The sequence below is a fragment of the Hoplias malabaricus genome, chromosome X1 (assembly GCF_029633855.1).
Source record: "Hoplias malabaricus isolate fHopMal1 chromosome X1, fHopMal1.hap1, whole genome shotgun sequence".
In the NCBI taxonomy this organism is placed as follows: Eukaryota; Metazoa; Chordata; class Actinopteri; order Characiformes; family Erythrinidae; genus Hoplias; species Hoplias malabaricus.
Genome location: NC_089818.1, coordinates 2241524 through 2261877, shown reverse-complemented (window position 1 = coordinate 2261877; position 20354 = coordinate 2241524). Strand labels below are relative to the sequence as shown.

The 20354-nt window shown below is 38.9% G+C and overlaps 1 protein-coding gene across 1 annotated transcript; it reads left to right on the top strand.

Annotated features, from left to right (window-relative positions):
* The first annotated feature begins 10324 nt into the window (after nucleotides 1–10324).
* Nucleotides 10325–13222, top strand: LOC136675376 (fat storage-inducing transmembrane protein 1-like). Its single transcript, XM_066651883.1, has 2 exons — nucleotides 10325–10503; nucleotides 12583–13222. The coding sequence occupies exons 1-2, from the start codon at nucleotides 10325–10327 to the stop codon at nucleotides 13220–13222; spliced, it is 819 nt and encodes a 272-aa protein (XP_066507980.1).
* Nucleotides 13223–20354: the final 7132 nt, after the last annotated feature.

Genomic DNA, 20354 nt, shown 5'->3' with positions numbered 1-20354 from the left:
GCTCCAGGGACCTGGAAATTATGGGTTCAAGTCCCACTCCAGGCGACTGTCTGTGAGAGGTTTTGTGTTTTCTCCCCATGAACAAATGGGTTTCCTATGGGTGCTCCAGTTTCCTACCTCGGTCCAAAATCACACATTGGTAGGTGCATTGGCGACTCAAAGTGTTTGTGAGTGAATATGTTGCCCTGTGAAGGACTGGTGCCACGTCCAGGGTGTGATCCCACCTTGCGCCCAGTGATTCAAGGTAGGCTCCGGACCCACTGCAACCCTGAATTGGATAAGAGTTAAAGATGATGAGTGAATGAATGAAATTAAGGAAGCCAAAATGGTAGAAGGAAAAAAGATACGAATACCTGGTCAGTTTTTATTCAATTGTTTGGTCCACATTAAATAATGCAGGCTCATAAACATGTTAAGTTATGATTTTACGGTGGAACAGGCAAATGCTTAAAAATGGAAAGGACTCCCTTAAAGTTATTAAATAAATGAGGCCCAAAAGATGGGAAGCTTCTTATTTAAAGTTTCTGTTCCACCTCAAAGGGGACAGCAGTTATGTTTTGGTACATGAACCATTTAAAGTGAAGAAAAATTTTCAAACAAAAAAGCACAGGAATTTGAAGAGCAGTTCATTAATATTCAGCCTAAGGAAGGTCTTTAGAGTTGTTTCCTGACATAATATTTTGGTAATGTTTGCTTAAATAATGAACCCAAAGCAGAACCTGTGGCTCATATAGACACTAGAGCTACATGTGGGAATATTTTGGCCTTATCTGTGATTTGTTTATGTGCTGCGAAGAAACCTGGGTGAAAGTGTGGTGATTTAATACATTTTTGTGTATTTTCAGCCTATATATAACATTTTAATTTTTTGTGAAGAATCAACGTGAAGTGGAATGAAATGTATTGGATGTGTCAAACCTTTTTAAAAAATAAAAAACTGAAAAGTTGGGCGTGCGATATTATTCGACCCCTTTACTTTCAGTGCAGTAAACTCACTCCAGAAGTTCAGTGAGGATCTCTGAATGATCCAGTGTTGTCCCAAATGACTGATGATGATAAATAGAATCCACCTGTGTGTAATCAAGTCTCCGTATGAATGCACCTGCTCTGTGATAGTCTCAGGGTTCTGTTCAAAGCGCAGAGAGCATCATGAAGACCAAGGAACACACCAGGCAGGTCCGAGATACTGGTGTGGAGAAGTTTAAAGCCGGATTTGGATACAAGAAGATTTCCCAAGCTTTAAACATCCCAAGGAGCACTGTGTGAGCAATCATACTGAAATGGAAGGAGTATCAGACCACTGCAAATCTACCAAGACCCGGCCATCCCTCTAACCTTTCATCTTGAACAAGGAGAAGACTGATCAGAGATGCAGCCAAGAGGCCCATGATCACTCTGGATGAACTGCAGAGATCTACAGCTGAGGTGGGAAAGTCTGTCCATAGGACAACAATCAGTCGTACACTGCACAAATCTGGACTTTATGGAAGTGTGGCAAGAAGAAAGCCATTTCTCAAAGATACCCATAAAAAGTCTCGTTTAAAGTTTGCCACAAGCCACTGGGAGACACACCAAACGTGTAAGAAGGTGCTCTGGTCAAATGACACCAAAATCGAACTATTTGGCGTAAAAGCAGCACAGCTCATCACCCTGAACACACCACCCCACTGTCAAACATGGTGGTGGCAGCATCATGGTTTGGGCCTGCTTTTCGTCAGCAGGGACAGGGAAGATGTTCAAAACTGATGGGAAGGTGGGTGGGGCCAAATACAGGACCATTCTGGAAGAAAACCTGATGGAGTCTGTAAGAGACCTGAGACGGAGATTTATCTTCCAACAAGACAATGATCCAAAACATACAGCCAAATCTACAATGGAATGGTTCCCAAATAAACGTATCCAGGTGTTGGAACGGCCAAGTCAAAGTCCAGACCTGAATCCAATCGAGAATCTGTGGAAAGAGCTGAAGACTGCGGTTCACAAACGCTCTCCATCCAACCTCACTGAGCTTGAGCTGTTGTGCAAGGAAGAATAGGCAAGAATTTCAGTCTCTCGATGTGCAAAACTGATAGAGACATACCCCAAGCGACTTGCAGCTGTAACTGCAGCAAAAGGTGGCACTACAAAGTATTAACGCAAGGGGGCTGAATAATATTGCACGCCCCACTTTTTAGTCTTTTATTTGTTAAAAGTTTGACACATCCAATAAATTTCACTTCATGATTGTGTCCCACTTGTTGATTCTTCACAAAAAATTCAAATTGTATCTCTTTGTTTGAAGCCTGAATTGTGGCAAATGGTTGAAAAGTTCAAGGGGGCCGAACACTTTCGCAAAGCACTGTGTGTATATATATATATATATACATCACATTTCTCTGATGATTGCAGTGTACAATTTTAAATAGGATCCTTCCTTACAAGCCCATGCTGTGAGGCATCCTGGCATTTATGAGTGCTGATAGTTCCTATCAAGCTTTTAGAGAGGCCATTCAACACACTTTATATGCCTGTATTTTTGACAACACTAAGTGGAGACAGATACTATGATACTATTTACAGCATCTGGGTAACAGATTATGACAGATCAGAATGAGCTTATTCTGCTTACATGACTTAATCCTTTAGGTCAAGCTAAATGCTTTTTCCGCCTCCAATTTCTGTGATTGATCTCACTGAAAACATGAGTAAAACTATTATTAGGTAAAAAGTTTAAAGAGATATTCAAATCAGTCACAGAAGAAACAGCACAAAAATGAGTTATTAAAATTGAATAATGTAATTGCCATATATTCACTGTAAACACCTAATGTTACGTATGCAAAAATCAATTTAGTAATCTTAACTTGAAAGCTTATATTTTGTAAATATCACAAAATTTAGCTGGTTTCACAAGGAGCAATCTGTAATACAAGCATTTACAATAAATTTTGTATCATGGCAGGTATGTCTGCCTCCAGGTTGCCAGCTTAAGGAAAAGGCTCCGGTTTCCTCCTGTGGTCCAAAAACACACATTGGTAGCTGGATTGTTTACTCAAAAATGTTCTTAGGTGTGAGTGCGTGAGTGAATGTGTGAGTTTGTCTTGCCCTGCAAAGGACTGGTACCTCCTCCAGGGTGTGTCCCCATCTTGCTGCAAACCCACCGTGATCCTGAACTTGATAAGCAATTGACAATGAATGAATGAATGAATGAATGAACATATGATCTCTAGCTGGGTTTGTCTACTGCCTTGAGGCAATGGCTTTAACTTCCTGGCAGGAAGTAGATTCATCCTTGGGCATCTTTAATTCTCCTTTCTGGTGCTACACTACAACTCCCAAGATTTCACAGAGGATCATGTGCAGGGGACATCCGCTACCCAGCCAATAACAACAGGAGACTGATTGGAAACACCTGTTGCTGGGACCACTTAAAGGTTTCCATGAAGCACTTAAGTTCTTAGTAATGACACTATATTTGTGTCATTAATAACTGCATGCACAACAAATGCAACGGCAAACTAAAGTCATTAATTTTCATTGAGAGTCAGCATAACTGGGCAGTGTTGAGAGATGTGACTGTAAGAGAGTATGTAAGTAGGTAAAATGTATTTATATGCAACCAAAGTTGCACCCAAGTACTTTACACAACAAAGAATACAATTAAGAACAAGCAAAACTCGTGAAAGACACTAAGAAAGCATTGCTTGAAACACTAAAACGAGCCATTTTCAAAAGCCAAAAGATATAGATGCATCTTTAGTTTTGACTTAAACCCCAGTAGAGAGGGAGCACACCAGAGGTCAATAGGGAGTTCATTCAAGAGCCTTGTAGCTGCCACTGAGAATGTTCAGTCAAACTTTAGCTTTGCCTTTAAAAAGTTTCAAGAGATGCTGGTCAAGCAGGACCATGAGGATGTGACCATGAATGATGTGACGTGATGAAGTTCAGCTCCTCTCAACTCTGTAAAAAATGAGTGGTGACACATGGCAAAGACTACCAATCAGAAAACAGGCCCCCATGTTCCCTCAAAACCACTCCATTGACTTTGGTTCCTGCTGAACCTCTATTCTCTGTTCTATTCTCAAACTGAAAAGAGATTCACTTACAGTCTATACTTGATTAAAGTTTAAGAATACAGGTTTTATGGTTTGTTATTTATTACAACTAATTTGTTGTTCTTATTTATTTAAATTAGATTTTTTAGAATTCCACACCCAGACAGATAAAACTGTAATTGAAATTGTTGTATGCCTGTCCCAGCTTATTGGCATGTGCTCTGTGTGTCAAGTATTTAATTGAAAATATTGTAAATCATTTCTTTGGGCTGATGCCAGTACAGCAATCGGTAATCTTGACACAAATCAGAACTATAATGCAGTTTCAAAACAGTGAAGAGAGCTGTCTGCCTCGACCCCCTCCTCCCCAGACGTGAAGTGAGACCGGGTTGCAGGTTTGAGGAACGTGCAAGAGACGGGTTTAAGAACTTGGGCCGTAATCGCTAAGAAGAATTTGCCATAATCAGCGTTTTTATGCAGTAAACATCACTAAAATGTTGTTATTCACCTTCTTCGTATAAAATACACAAAACTCAGTCAGATTCTGTTATTGTTCAGAAGAAAATTAGCCAGCTCTGGCTCTGTTCTGTAGTGTTGCTGCTTCTAAACTGCCTCCGACTTTCAAACACAAGACCAATATTTCCTCTCATTTTTTACTTTGTCTCTGGTCATGTAGATTTTTGGAAGGGCAATGGGGCTTTTTGGTTTCCAGTAAAATATAACACAGTGGGTTTGGACTGTAACGTGATTGGACAGAGGGCAGGATCTGAGGCTGAAATTCCAGTAGAGCCCCATCGGACTGTGCAATTCTCAAAGAGAATATACTGCTCCAGCACTGCTCTCAAGGATACTAGTGCTTCAATCTAGCTTGTTTTCCTTAATCCATTACCACCTTCACATTTTATGACCAAGTACAGTAAATATATTACAGATTGCCCCTTTAAGGGGAACTTCACCTTATTTTCACATGCAAAACAAAATGTATGTTGTTCTATGTTGTGGAATAACTGTATCGAGAGCATGTCAGTGTAAATGTATCACTAATTTATGGCCATACTGGCAATTCTGGAATTGACGTTGTAATGGATACTGTGTTTAAAAATTGTGTTGTCAGATGTTTCATGTAGACAAATAAGTGTACAGTAATGGGTTAACCCTGGCATGCCCAGTAAGGCGTGCTCTGTTAAAGCGTAATCCCACCATTTTTTTCAGCGGCTCTAAATTTATACAGTTAAATATTCACTGACAAGGGGTTGGACAATGAAAGTGAAACACCTGGTTTTAGACCACATTAATTTATTAGTATGGTATAGGGCCTCCTTTTGCAGCCGATACAGCGTCAGTTGGTCTTGGGAATGACATACACAAGTCCTGCACAGTGGTCAGAGGGATTTGAAGCCATTCTTCTTGCAGGATAGTGGCCAGGTCTCTACGTGATGCTGGTGGAGGAAAACGTTTCCTGACTCGCTCCTCCAAAACACCCCAAAGTGGCTCAATAATATTTAGATCTGGTGACTGTGCAGGCCATGGGAGATGTTCAACTTCACTTTCATGTTCATCAAACCAGTCTTTCACCAGTCTTGCTGTGTGTATTGGTGCATTGTCGTCCTGATACACGGCACCACCTTCAGGATACAATGTTTGAACCATTGGATACACATGGTCCTCCAGAATGGTTCGGTAGTCCTTGGCAGTGTACAAGTACTGGGCCAAGGGAATGCAATGATGTGGCAGCCCAAATCATCACTGATCCACCCTTATGCTTCACTCTGGGCATGCAACAGTCTGGTGGTACGCTTCTTTGGGGCTTCTCCACACCGTAACTCTCCCGGATGTGGGGAAAACAGTAAAGGTGGACTCATCAGAGAACAATACATGTTTCACATTGTCCACAGCCCAAGATTTGCACTCCTTGCACTATTGAAACCGATGTTTGGCATTGGCGTGAGTGACCAAAGGTTTGGCTACAGCAGCCCGGCCGTGTATATTGACCCTGTGGAGCTCCCCACGGACAGTTCTGGTGTAAACAGGAGAGTTGAGGTGCACATTTATTTCTGCTGTGATTTGGGCAGACGTGGTTTTATGTTTTTTGGATACAATCCAGGTCGGCACCCGAACATCCCTCTCAGACAGCGTCCTCTTGCATCCACAGTTAATCCTGTTGGATGTGTTTCGTTCTCCTTGGTGGTACTCTGACATTACCCTGGATACCGTGGCTCTTGATACATCACAAAGACTTGCTGTCTTGGTCACAGATGCGCCAGCAAGACGTGCACCAACAATTTGTCCTCTTTTGAACTTTCATTGTCCAACCCCTGTAAATGTCCACTGGGCCCATGGCTGGAACACACTCTGGAGGAGGCACCAGAGTGACACATACACATTTACACTCACACCAATGGACACTTCAGGTTGCCAATCCACCTACCAACATGGGTTTTTGGACCATGAGAGGAAACTGGAGCACCCGGAGGTAACCCACGCTGACACGGGGAAAACACACCAAACTCAAATGTGACTGTGGGAATGTGTCATGCACTGTGATGGTCTAGTGCACTGTCCTGGGTGTGTTCCTGCTTTGCATTCAGTGATTGGGGGTAGGCTGTGGACACACTTTGACCCTAAAGAGGTTGAAGAGGCTACAGAAAATTCCTCAAGTATGCATGTTAGGACATGTAGTATCAATACAATATGCTGAAATGTTAAATCATGTCAATAATCTAATACATAGATATCCACAAATTATTTGCTTTCTTGCGTTTAGATATTTTCTCATAAATTTACATTACATTCTCTGTTATGCAGTTTGGGTTGGTACCATGCTACACCACAACTCTGCAGTTGATACTTGCAGCTCTCTGGACAAGGATACCCACAGCACATCCCCATAGGACAGGAGAATTATTATTATTATTATTATTATTTTTTTTTTTTTCATATATATTTTTTTTTTATATATATTTTTTTATATATATATATATATATTTTTTAAATTACATAATTCAATGTTCAGTTTTCTTTCAACAACAACAAAAAATACATTCTACCATATGTACATATTATCTCTAATTACCACACACACACAAATAAAGGTGCTACAAAAGGTTATTTGAAGAAACATTTTTGCAAATATGTTTATATGGGTAAAAAGCCTTAAGATCAAATGATTTTTAAACCTTGAAATGGTTCTTCACACTCACACATTGCTTTAGCAAACACACATTAAAGTTCTGAGGGCAGTGTTTAGGTGCTGTCGTGGCAAAGTCTTAATCACATGAGAGTGATAAACCAGTAGAAGCGCTCGTCAGAGTGATCAGGCTTTGTTTTTTTTGTTTTTTTTAAGTCTTGAGGTGTGTATCTTCCTGACTGGTGTAGCAAAATATTACTCCAGTAAAAGTAGATGTCCTCGAGTTAAGCATGAGTCTTGTTACAAAAATGATAATAGGATATTAGAGCTTTAAAACATCATAGTAATTTTACTTTCAATACTTAAGTACATTTGAAGGTAAATGTTTATGGATTTTTACTCTAGTGGAGATTTAATCAACGCATTGTAGGTGAAAACACTCTTGGTTCCCCAGTCTTTTAATAGAATGTAATTAATTAGTTTGAAACTGAACACAGCAAAAACGGTCAAAGATTAAATACAACGGTTGTTATATCAACTGTCACATATGCCCAAGGTTTCCCCTCTAAACCAACAGAGGTTGATGCATCTCTCCAGAAATATTACTAACTATATGTTGCATTGACACAGACCACAATGACTGTGATTGGTTCGGTCATTCGAACATGGATCAAGTTGAACAGAGGAAGTCCAAACATATGAACTCCTCCACACTACAGAGACTGCAGGTAGCAGCAAATTCACTACCAGACATTGGTTTGGAGGACACAGAATAAATAAGATGGTTAAACAAAGGAAAAAAATGGACGTTGCAGAAAAAAAAAACTCGCGAAGGGGAACACACAAGAAAAATGTGCCTACCCTCCTCTAAAAGTGCAGTTCCTGCAGTGCAGAAGCTCCGTTCTCCCTGTTACATCTCAGTGAAGCATCACAATTTGTAATTCCTAAGCTGTCATTTTAGGTAAAAAGTATTACATAGAGTTCCTTTAAGCTCAGTTTTGTCTTCTGTCTTTTTTTGAGCTATTTCTGCAATTCTGAGCCTCCTGTTTCTAAAAATACATTTTGAGTTTTTCTGAACTTTAGCCTGAAACTCTGCCTTGTTTTTTGGATTTGCCTGTTGCACTTGTTTACAGTACTGATACTGAACTGATTTTCAGGTTTTGGAATATTTCTGGTTTTGACCTTGCTTCATATATTGTGGTAATTTACACTGTAAATTGTTAAATAAACCTGCAATCAATTCTCACCATCAGTTTGAAGTAATTAATTACATCTACAGATTTGTAAACCATGTAATATATGAATGAATAGTAGTCACTGCTGACTCTAAGTGGTACAAATCATTTTGTTAATTCATAACGGTTCTAAAAACCAAAACAAGGGATTACTTACAGTCTCAAATAGGCACAACATTTCAAATAAATAGTCTGCCTTCCTAGTTACTTGGTTTCAGGCAGAGAAACTTGAGGTTTACTTGTTAAAGCACTCAGAGTGTATCTGTCTCTCTTTTGGCATCAGTGCCACACGGAGGGTGTGTTTTTATAATGTAGTGTAAAAAAAAAAGTAAGATATTTGACTTTGAAATGTAATGGAGTTAAAGTAAATAGTCACCCAAAATGGAAATTACAGTAAAGTATAGATACACCTGTAATGGAAATTTTTATATGTCTCTGTTGAAAGACCCTGTCTGCTTGTTTTGTCTGTATATTCATTTCTAACCATCAACGCAACTCAGAAAAAGTGTGTGTCAGGTCAGTTTTGAGGTCAGTGCTTTATCAGAAACAAAACATTTTCTCGTTCATCTTGTTTATCAAACTGGGTTGTCTCTAAGGAAACTAATCTTGCAGAAATTTAGAGTGATTATCTTATGCTTATGACGTATAAACTACCTTTATAAACTCTCTGTGAAAACATCTTCCTTGTCCTCATTCACATAGTGCTCTGTGCTATTGTGTGTTGACCACCTTAAGGTTAATAAACTACTTTCTGGTTGCAAATGTTCTGTTAGATTTCAATTCTTAATACTTGTTTTTCTTATTTTCTTACTTATTATACTTATTTTCTCCAGCACAACACCAAAGAATATTTTACTTACATTTACTGCCCACCAGTCACCATCGGTGATGAGGCAGGTCATCACCACAGTTCTCTTGTTGTTTTATTGTTTTTCTCCTGTGTCAGCCTTAACATATTTCCTCTTAAGGTATTTTCCTCAAGTTGTGAGGGTTGTTTTTCTTTGCTGCGGTCACATTGATGGCACTCCCTCAGGGCTAGGACCCGGAGTTCTGTAAAGCTGCTTTGTGATAAAGTTAAACTTGTAAAAAAAAATCTTTATTACTATTTTTTGCCACATAAAACACATCATTTAATATACAAAATATGTTTAATTGAGTGGTATTGAATATCATCGTTTTAAAAACACTTTTGAGGTTTGCTTCAATGGTAAATGAAGTAAATATAAGCAATCTGTAATTATTTATTTACAAGGCATGTGTGTGGTATTCATCTGGCCAAGACAAAGACCAAGAATAAGAGAAGCACTGACTGACAGATCCATGTGCTGACACTAACAGCTGAACCTAAATATAGACAGCAGCGAAAGAATCAAAGAGAGTGCAACAGACAACTAGAGAGATAAGTAACGATAAGTACTGTGTTTACCATTGAACTAATGCAGAGTAACTGATACTATTTTCACTCTATGAAACCAATTTGCTGTAAAATTGTGTGTGAGTGAGTGTGTGTGTGTGTGTGTGGTGGGGGAGGGAGCAAATATTTAAAGATGCTGATGTCATGGAGTGGGATGTGTAAAAAGCATGTCAAAGGGGGAAGGGATTATCTGTTGGAGCAGATGAGTTGTACCAGGGTATATGAGTAGAACATAGGAATAATAATAATTTTTAAAAAAAAATTTAAATAATTTTTTAAAAGTTTTGTTTTGTTTTTATTTTTTGTTTCTTCTACATAGACAGGCATTACAAAGTCGTGTACAGATATCTCAACGAGACTAGGTGAAGAAACAGATAAGAAGAATAATGTCGAGCATAAATTAGAATATATTTTGATTGTTAGTTTTTATTACATTAATTTATATATACATTTTTACACAGTGCACAATCTGATGCCAAAAAAGACTGATTTGCCTGTGTTAACTTTGCTCCAAATGTTTCTGAACTATTTTCTTGTGGTTACCACAAACTTTGCAGCTGGACTGCTTGGAAATGCATTATTTCGACGCCATTTTCATTTGTTGCTATCAACCTTGGTCTTGTTTGGACCCTTTCTGAACTTGTGGGTGTCCCAGTATAGTATATTTGCAAAGAGGAGTCATTTTCTTTACAGGTAAGTTTCATATAACTTACAACATATGACCTTAAACCACCTTCAACATCGAGTCCATATGTGGTCTCAAACCTAAATATTTAATATATTATTTCATTTTAAACAATTCATGATATAAATAATGAAATAATAAGTCCTAAAGATAATAGTGGAATATACCAGTAACATACTAAATGAAGACTAGTTTAAAAATGTCCAATGTGAATATTTATACTAACAGTATGAGGAGTAGACTTTTGAATAATGTACATGATAAAAATACACTTCTACATCTGGAGATAATATAAGATATTTCAGTGAATGTTCACAGCTTTGTAAGTAGTTTTTGAAATGCAGTGTAAAACAATGTAGATCAAAGTCAGGGACATCATTCAGCACCTTGGGTTCAGCTCAGATTTCCCTTAATTAGTTTCCATTTTAGTTCAGACTTGAGATATAATATTGAAACATTACCTAGATTCCCAATCTTTATTGTCCTAAATAAAACCTTTCTTTTCCAGCTTTATGCATCAGTGTTTATGCAGTGCCATTCTCCAAATTTGATATAGCTTCAGATAGCAAACCTTGATGCCTTGACTTGAAGATGGACAAATCACTATATGTTACAGTAACTTGTGTTTAGGGAAAGTACAATACAACTTGAAATGGTTGACTAGTTTGAAGTTTGAATAGCAAAACTATCACAACAGGTAATTTATCAGATGGTTGACCAGTCTGTAAAACAACAAACACCTGTTTTGGCTGTCATCAGCATAACATTTTCCCTTGCTGCTGAGCTCATACCGATCTAGGCTGTTTATTCTTGCAAGGCTAGAAACAGCTTTTTTGTGTTGATATACTTTTGTACAGTGCAATGCCTGTAGTTAATAAAACTAAATTCTCAGTTCATACTTAAAACCCAAAGACTTAAATATACTTTGTGATCGATTTACTTATATGAATCTACATTACAGATGAAAGTATTACAATTTTACTCTGCATTCTGTACGATTTTGGTGTGTTTCCTCTGGGTGCTCTGGTTTCCACCTTCAGTCTAAAAACACATGTTGATAGGGGGACTGGCTATTCAAATATGTCCTTTTATGGACTGGCACCCTTCTAGTGTGTGTTCCTGTCATGCATCATGCACCCAGTGATTACGGGTTGGCTCAAGACCCCTGCAAACTGGATAAAGTGGTTATGAATGGATAAATGAGTGAAGAGTCAGACAAAAGTGAGCAAGAATAGGCAATAATTCCACCTGCAAAGCTTCAGTACTAGAATACTCAGTTCTCAAAATGTTAGTGTATTTTGCATTTGCATAATATAATCAAACAGACCAGAGAAAACATTTGAAGTCTTTTTGCATAGTTTTGTCAGTCAAAGGGAACACATTGTTTAAAATATCAGAGGTAAAATCATTGCATTGGCACATTCATTTGTGGATCAGGGGCTCAACCCACAAACTGTCAAATGAAACATTTCAGTTTTTGTGGGCTTCCTAAGACAGTAAACAAGTAAACAAAGGATAAAACAAGACATTCTGACATTATGTTGAGTGCATACAGGAGTGGTGTAACTCAGTGGTTCTTTAAATTTTTTTTTTGTCTTGTAACTCCCCAAAATACTGGTCAAGCCTTGTGACACCAACCCCATGCCTTTCTTTCCCAACCTACTGTTTTGACAGGATAGTGGCATGGCTATTCTCCCTGATGCATTAACTATGTCACAGAACAAGCTTTATTAATCTTTATTTTTAACAACATGTGCAATATAAATAAATAGGTAAGTAAGTAAATAAATGGCATCTACATGTCAGACATTCAGACTTTACATGGGCAACAGAAACATCGGCAGTCAAACCCTACTGAATTGGAAAAGGGAGGACAAACATGAAACTTTGAAATGCACTTTGAGGCATTTTTGAAATATTAGATATGTCATGGTTATACTGAAAAACTCTGTAAACCATGCAATAATTCCATGTCCATTCCTGCACAACATGGAAATGATTTTAATATAACCATTATAATACAACCAAAGAAACTGTCATGTAAATTAAAATGGGTTCTCAGTGTTGTTTCTGTTTTCAACTTTCAGGATATTTCTGCAATCAGGCTGGGGTTGGACCTGTGTATTTGGTGGCTCCTTCACCTTTCTTCTATCTTACTCTATTCGGCGCTCCCTTCCGCTTACACTGAGGCACCTCTCACGTCTGGCTGTAGCAGGAGGCCTGTGGCTGGGCTTCCGGAAAGTGCTCAGCCTTCTGGAAAATGCCACAGGAAGTTGCTATGAGCCCCTCAGTGTGGCTCCTGAGGTTGTTTCAGGAACTAATGAAGCAGGTCAGCCATTATTACTCTTAAGAGAAGGTGAGACAAAGGCTGTCTGCATCAAGTCTGGCATGCTGTGGCGTGGTTATGAAGTTTCTGAGGACATCTTTCTGCTATGCCTGTGTTGCCTGTTGTTAGCAGAGGAGACAGCTGTGTTTGGCCCTTATTTAAACTTGGGCGGGACCTCTGGAGCACCTCTACGCATTCTCTTTCTATTCTGTGTCCTACTGCTCAGTCTCTGGCTATTTCTGCTTTTCTGTCTGCTTGCTTATTTCCCTCAATTCCCAAACCAGCTACTTGGGGGGGCTCTTGGTTGTCTAAGTTGGAGGGCAACATACCAGAGCTGGTATCATTTGGGACCAAGCTGGTTCTGCCCTGGAAGGCCTGGGGTGGGGTTACTAGCAACATAGGAAGAAACATTTAATGTAAAGAAACATGACAATGTTTTAAGTGTTTTAGGAAATGTATTTATTATTAAAATATAGTTAAAATGTTATGTTTTATCTGAGCATTTACTAGAAACTACCTCTGAAATATCTTTGAGCTTCCCTAAAAATATGATGTTTTAATATAGCCAATTAAAATGTCTCACATTCTCTGACAGATTGTTTGATTCACTCATATTCATGCAGGAAACAACATATACAGAGGATAAAATTAAAGTAAATGTGTGTGGATGCATAAATTATAAAAAGTGGAAATATGGGCTATTTGCCCATTACCTTACATGCAAACTTCCCGGTTCCTAGAGCATAACATAGTTAACATTGTTCTTTACACTTGTGTGCCAGCTGGAATAACGTAGAGTTTTTTAGCCCTACACATATTTCCAGCTGGCAAGCAACAGTTCTACAGTTATAATACAAAAAAGAAATTACAGAGAACTTCACCTTTAAACGTTCCACACTTTCCACCAAAAATACAGAATATGGGCAAATAGCAACTTCTTAAATCCTAAGGAATTTCTTATTTAATATGAAAGTATATATAAAATAGTGTCAATTTCTAAAGACAATGTAACAGATTGTATAAAATTTGAAAATAAATACAATTTACAGATATATGTACCTTGTCAACCCCGCATGTTTCAATAATTAACCCTATCACTGGCTCTTAATAGATAATCCACTAAACCTAAAATAGTTTGTGCATCACAAATCCTAGAATGGGAAGACCCCTGGTTGTGTTTCTGCTGGAAACAGTTGTGTTTTTGTAGCGCCAACAGGGAACACTTGTGTGGATACCCTGGTATAGTGCCATCCTGATGTTTTGTGGTCTATAAATGTCCACATGAATTTATTAAAATTGATGTATCCAGGTGACCTAGTTCAAACTTCCTACTATGAAATCTTACGTATGGCGTTCCACATTTCATTTGGCATGTTTTATGTCTTGCCAGATGACGGATCTTCAAAGGGAATACTGCATGTGTCCAAGTTGTGGACTAATGTCATACACATCATTTTTGTTTTCTATAGAAGCACCATACATATGTAATTTTCACATTTTAGAAAGATTGCAACAAACTTTCCATTTCCTTAAAAACATCTTATTGTAATTTTTATATTGTGATCAAGTCAATATATTGTGTTTTCTGCAAGGTTCACATAGCTTATACGTTGATTAAAATATCTCAATAATGTGTAATTGAGATTTGAGGAGTACTATGAACATTTAAAATCCTATAGTGTACACTGTAAATTTTAAACGTAAATGTGTCTTTAAATAAGGCATGCTAGAGTATGTGTTGAGTGCTTTTAAGTCCAAAAACATTTGTATCAGACTTTTAATGATATTGTATTCAGATAGGCAGGTTCTCTGGCAACCTTTTGAAAAGAGATAAGAGAATATTATTAATAATAGTATTTAAACACACTATTAAAAAAACGTTTTTACTGTAGTGGTAACTGAACTGTTGTGTGAAACTGTGTGATTTATTGATCCTTGTTTATTTTCTGTGGCCTTACATCTTGACCTTATATACATACACAGCCAAAATATATATAAAGACATTTTAGTTTTACATGGCTGTATAACATCTGAAAAATAACTGTAAAAATATAGTAAAAATAAAATGATGCTCATTGTGTTTGTTTGAAATAGTTTTATATTCAAAATATTACAGTAATTAAAAAATGCTCATGTAACAATATATTTTTTAAAAATCAGGTGGGTGACACTTCATTGTCAGTGCAGGGATGTGATTTCAGATGGAAATGGTAGGTAGTATGTGAGAAAAACTGCATCAATACACCATGATAAAGCGTGCTTTCATTCTCTGATCAAAATGTATGTACGCAGTTCATGTAAATATATTTATTATATTTACAAACATAATTGGTCAAAATTTAGATTTCTTGATGCATTTAACTGTTTAAGTGAACTTTAATCACTGTGCTGTTAGCAACCTATTACACACACACACACACACACAAACAAATTCATATATAAAATGTGGTAAAACAGAAGAATCTGGAGAAGGAAAATGGCTCGTTTTCGAGGGACTACCTTGACCCAATTGATGCAAAGCATCCATATAGTTAATGTAACAGAAGCCACGGGGGAAATTCCAGCCAGGTGAGATTCAAATACACAAACCCAGTACTGTGTGGCAAATGTGACACAAAATACTTATACTACCAGAATAATGGTAATAGTTGCCAAGAGCTCTAATTTGTCCTGGCTGAAGAGTCCTGTTGAGACTTAAGTAGGAATCTGTTCAAGGTGTCTAATTTGATTACAGATGAGTTTTTCATAACAGAGTATTTGAAGAGATTATATATTAAAGGCGCCCCCTCCAGGGTGTATTCCCGCCTTGCGCCCAATGACTCCAGGTAGGCTCTGGACCCACCGTGACCCTGAACCGCAGTATCCGCTGATCTGTAACCGCTTATCCAGTTCGGTGGGTCCAGAGCCTACCTGGAATCATTGGGCGCAAGGCAGGAATACACCCTGGAGGGGACGCCAGTCCTTCACAGGGCAACACAGACACACACACTCATTCACTCACACCTACGGACACTTTTGAGCCGCCAATCCACCTACCAACGTGTGTTTTTGGAGTGTGGGAGGAAACCGGAGCACCCGGAGGAAACCCACGCAGACACAGGGACAACACACCAACTCCTCACAGACAGTCACCCGGAGGAAACCCACGCAGACACAGGGAGAACACACCACACTCCTCACAGACAGTCACCCAGAGGAAACCCACACAGACACAGGGAGAACACAACACACTCCTCACAGACAGTCACCCAGAGGAAACCCACACAGACACAGGGAGAACACAACAACTCCTTACAGACAGTCACCCGGAGGAAACCCACGCAGACACAGAGAGAACACACCAACTCCTCACAGACGGTCACCCGGAGGAAACCCACGCAGACACAGAGAGAACACACCAACTCCTCACAGACAGTCACCCGGAGGAAACCCACACAGACACAGGGAGAACACAACACACTCCTCACAGACAGTCACCCGGAGGAAACCCACGCGGACACAGAGAACACACCACACTCCTCACAGACAGTCACCCAGAGGAAACCCACACAGCCACAGGGAGAACACACCACACTCCTCACAGACAGTCAACCGGAGGAAACCCACACAGACACAGGGAGAACACAACAACTCCTTACAGACAGTCACCCGGAGGAAGCCCACGCAGACACAGAGAGAACACACCAACTCCTCACAGACGGTCACCCGGAGGAAACCCACGCAGACACAGAGAGAACACACCAACTCCTCACAGACAGTCACCCGGAGCGGGAATTGAATCCACAACCTCCAGGTCCCTGAAGCTGTGTAACTGCGACACTACCTGCTGCGCCACCGTGCATATACATAATGAATATATATTAAAGGCAATGTTCACGATTCTAATGAAAAAAAAAAAAAACATTTCAATTCAGATATTTCCTTACTATGTGCTGCTCTTGAGTCAGTTTGCAATGGAAACCAGTCTAATGTGTTTGAGAAGCCCCAGTGTCCGGTATGCAAGGCTTTCTCTCTCTCTGCTTATGGTACAGAAAAGGCTTCTGGCATTCTGTTAGACAACGGAGGGATTATCTAACATATTTTTGCAGTTTCATATCATTTAAGGTGGAAATGTCTCCAAACTCGGGAGACGTCTAACTGCACCAGTCTATCACATGGCATCACCCATACATTAAATCTATGGACACTTTTGTATAGCCAGTGCACATAGTAATGAGTTTTTGGATTGGGGGAAGAATTACAGACTCTCTTCATGTCTTACTGCTTACTCTAGTGACCCAAGGTGTCAGTGCCCTCTAGAGGCTGATTTGTGCCACAACATTTCTCTTCAAGTGTTAACTGCATAAAAACTTATAATCTCACAATTTGTAGCTGTATAATTTAGCATTAGATTGGCTAAAGGACAAAATAAAACACTGACACAAGGGCAAAAGTAGCCTGTTCATTTAAAATAAATCTTTAGAATATGTCAAATTCATTTGAATATTTGAACTTGCTCTGGTGTGTTTTGGCACAGGATTACTAGGCTGAGTGCTTACCTCTCCTGCTACTGTCTGCTTTTCATCTTGTGTCTCTTCCAGCGGAGAGAGAATGCTGCTGCCCTTGCATCAGATCTTGCTTTAGACCTTGTAATGTGCAAAGGACCACCAACACAGATTTCTTGGTTTCTATTCAACCATCTTTGATCTGTGGTCTTGAGTTGAATAGGTTTTGATCCACCCCAACGTCTGTGTAGAGATGTTGACACTTATGTTAACTTGTTCCAAGTAGTGATGTGTCGGTCGCGAACGAACCGGTTCAAAGAGCCGGCTCTTGTAAGTGAACGATGAGAGCCGGTTCCCGTCTAAGACCGAGCCATTTTTTTCTAAGGCTTGTCATTCAACCAATCAGAGAACAACAAGCAAAGCTGAGACACTTGGTTTTCCTGAATGCCAATCTGCCTTCCAAAAAATAGTAGAAGAAAATGTTAAATCAGTTAAATGTTTGTTGACAGTTGTTGTTGTTTTAATCTCTACCGTTGAATGCTGCTGTTTTGCACTGTGCAGAGTATTTGTTTATTTTATTACCCAGAAATGGATGATTATTTAATTTAATAAGCTATTTTGTAATACCTACCTTTTTGGGTTTCATTGGCTGTATTTCAGAGTTTACAAGTGATTTTTTATTAAGGTGTTTAAATACAGTTGAATGTGTGAGTGCAGTCAGTGAGTTATTACAAGACAGCCATAAAACAATTGGCCATTGCAACACTATTTATTATTTTTAATATTGAACAATAATATTTTGTCCATATAGTCATGTAAAATGTAGGTAATATTGTTCTGTACCAGTGGAAATAAGTGGTAAATCAAAGAGCCATTTAGGAGCCGAAAGAGCCGGCTCCTTATGAAGAGCCGAGCCAAAAGAGCCGGCTCCCCAAAAAGAGCCGAAATTCCCATCACTAGTTCCAAGTCTGATTGAGTAAAACTTATAGTACAGAATGTGGCTGGCATTAGCCTTTCTTTGTGCATTGACTCTGTTTGGGGCGTTATGGACACAAAGTCAGCTAAGTGTCGCCTTGATGGACTGCGCTCTGGGACAGTAACACCATTGCTTCATTAGAGTCACGGCTCTGGAGGTAAATGCAACAGGCTCTCCATTTTGCAGAAGAAGTGCACCAAGCCCTTGTGTGACCTCATCTTCAATATTGTAGTACACGAGGACTGAGTGGTGGGGCACTAAGTGTTTGATTGTCTCTAGTGCTGTATTATGCTAAGTTAGGGTGACCAGGTCTGAGATGGTGAAAAAGAGGACAAGTCTGGGGGGGGGCATTCAACGCTACCAATGTATGCTTAGTTGAATCTGTGTGTGTTTTAAGGTCCTTTACATCTTTATTTGCTACCTGGAGCTGTGTGACTGCGACACTACCTTCTGCACCACCGTGCCGCCTTAATTAGTGTGACTTAATTAAAAGTGTGAATATTTTGAGAATAAATTTGAATATTTCTAGAAATTTGGATTTCATATACATACATACACACACGTGCATCTCAGTAAATTACAATGTCATCAAAAATACGTTTATTTCAGTAATTTATTGTAAAAGGTAAAACTCATTATATAAATGCATTACAAACTTCATTTATTTAATGTTGATATTTGTGGTTTACAGCCAATGAAAACCCAAAAGAAAATTAGAATAATCAACACAAAACACCTGCAAAGGTTTCCTAAGCCTTTAAAATAGTTCCTTACTCTTGTTCAATAGACTAAACTATCATGAGGAAGACTGCTGACCTGACAGATGCCCAGAAGGAGGTCACTAACACCCTCCTGCTGTATCCAAGCAAATTAATGGAAAGCTATGTGGAAGGAAAAAGTGTGGTAAAAAAAAAAAAAGGTGCACAAGCCACAAGGAAAACCTCATAATTGAAAGGATTTTTAAGAAAGACCATTCACAAATTTGGGGGAGATTCACAAGTAGTGGACTGCTGCTGGAGTCAGTGCTTCAAGAGAAACCACACAGACATATCCAGGACACGGGCCACAACTGTCACATTCCTTGTGTCAAGCCGCTCATGACCCAGAAACAACACCAGAAATGTCGTACCTAGGCCATGGAGAAAAAGGGACTTGGCATTTGTCCTCTGTCCAAAGTCTTGTTTTTGGATGAAAGTAAATTTTACATTTCATTTGGAAATCAAGGTCCCAGAGTCTGGAGGAAAGTAGAGAGACTCACAATCCAAGCTGCTTCTGAGGTCTAGTCTCCACAATCAGTGAAGGTCTGAGGAGCCATATCATCTGCTGGTGTTGGTACACTGTTTTATATCATGACATTTTAGAGCACTTCATGCTTCCCTCTGCTGACACACTTTATGGAGATGCGGATTTCATTTTCCAGCAGGACTTGGAAACTGTTCATACTGCCAAAAGTAACACTACCTGGTTTAATATCCACAGTATCACTGTGCTTGATTGGCCAACAAACCCGCCTGACCTAAACACCATAGGGAATCTATGGGATATTGACAAGAGGAAAATGAGAGACACCAGATGAGATGAAGGCCACTATCAAAGCAACCTGGTCTTCCATTACACCTCAGCAGTGCCACAGGCTTATTGCCTCCATGCCACATTCAGAATCAGAATTCTGAATCAGAATCTCTTTATTTCGCCAGGTATGTTAGACATACTAGGAATTTGTCTTGGTGACAGCAACACATGTATGACATGTAACACGTACACAGACTGTTAACAAAACTTTAAAAGAGGTACAATAAACAATAAATAGACTAAAAAAATACAGTTAAGTACTAGAAAAAAAAAAAAAGAGCGTTAAGACATAAATTAGACAACATAAAATATAAAATCTATACTGTACAGATATGCGTATGAATATAAATGTTTCCAAATATTCCTGAAGTAGGTTATATTATATATTGTTGTAGGAGTTACAGAAATAGAACTTCTGTACAGCTGTGCAAAATAGCATAGTGCAAGTGAGTAAAGTGTCCTGTTCAGTGCAGTTATGTCCAGTCGGTTTAGTTCAGTGGT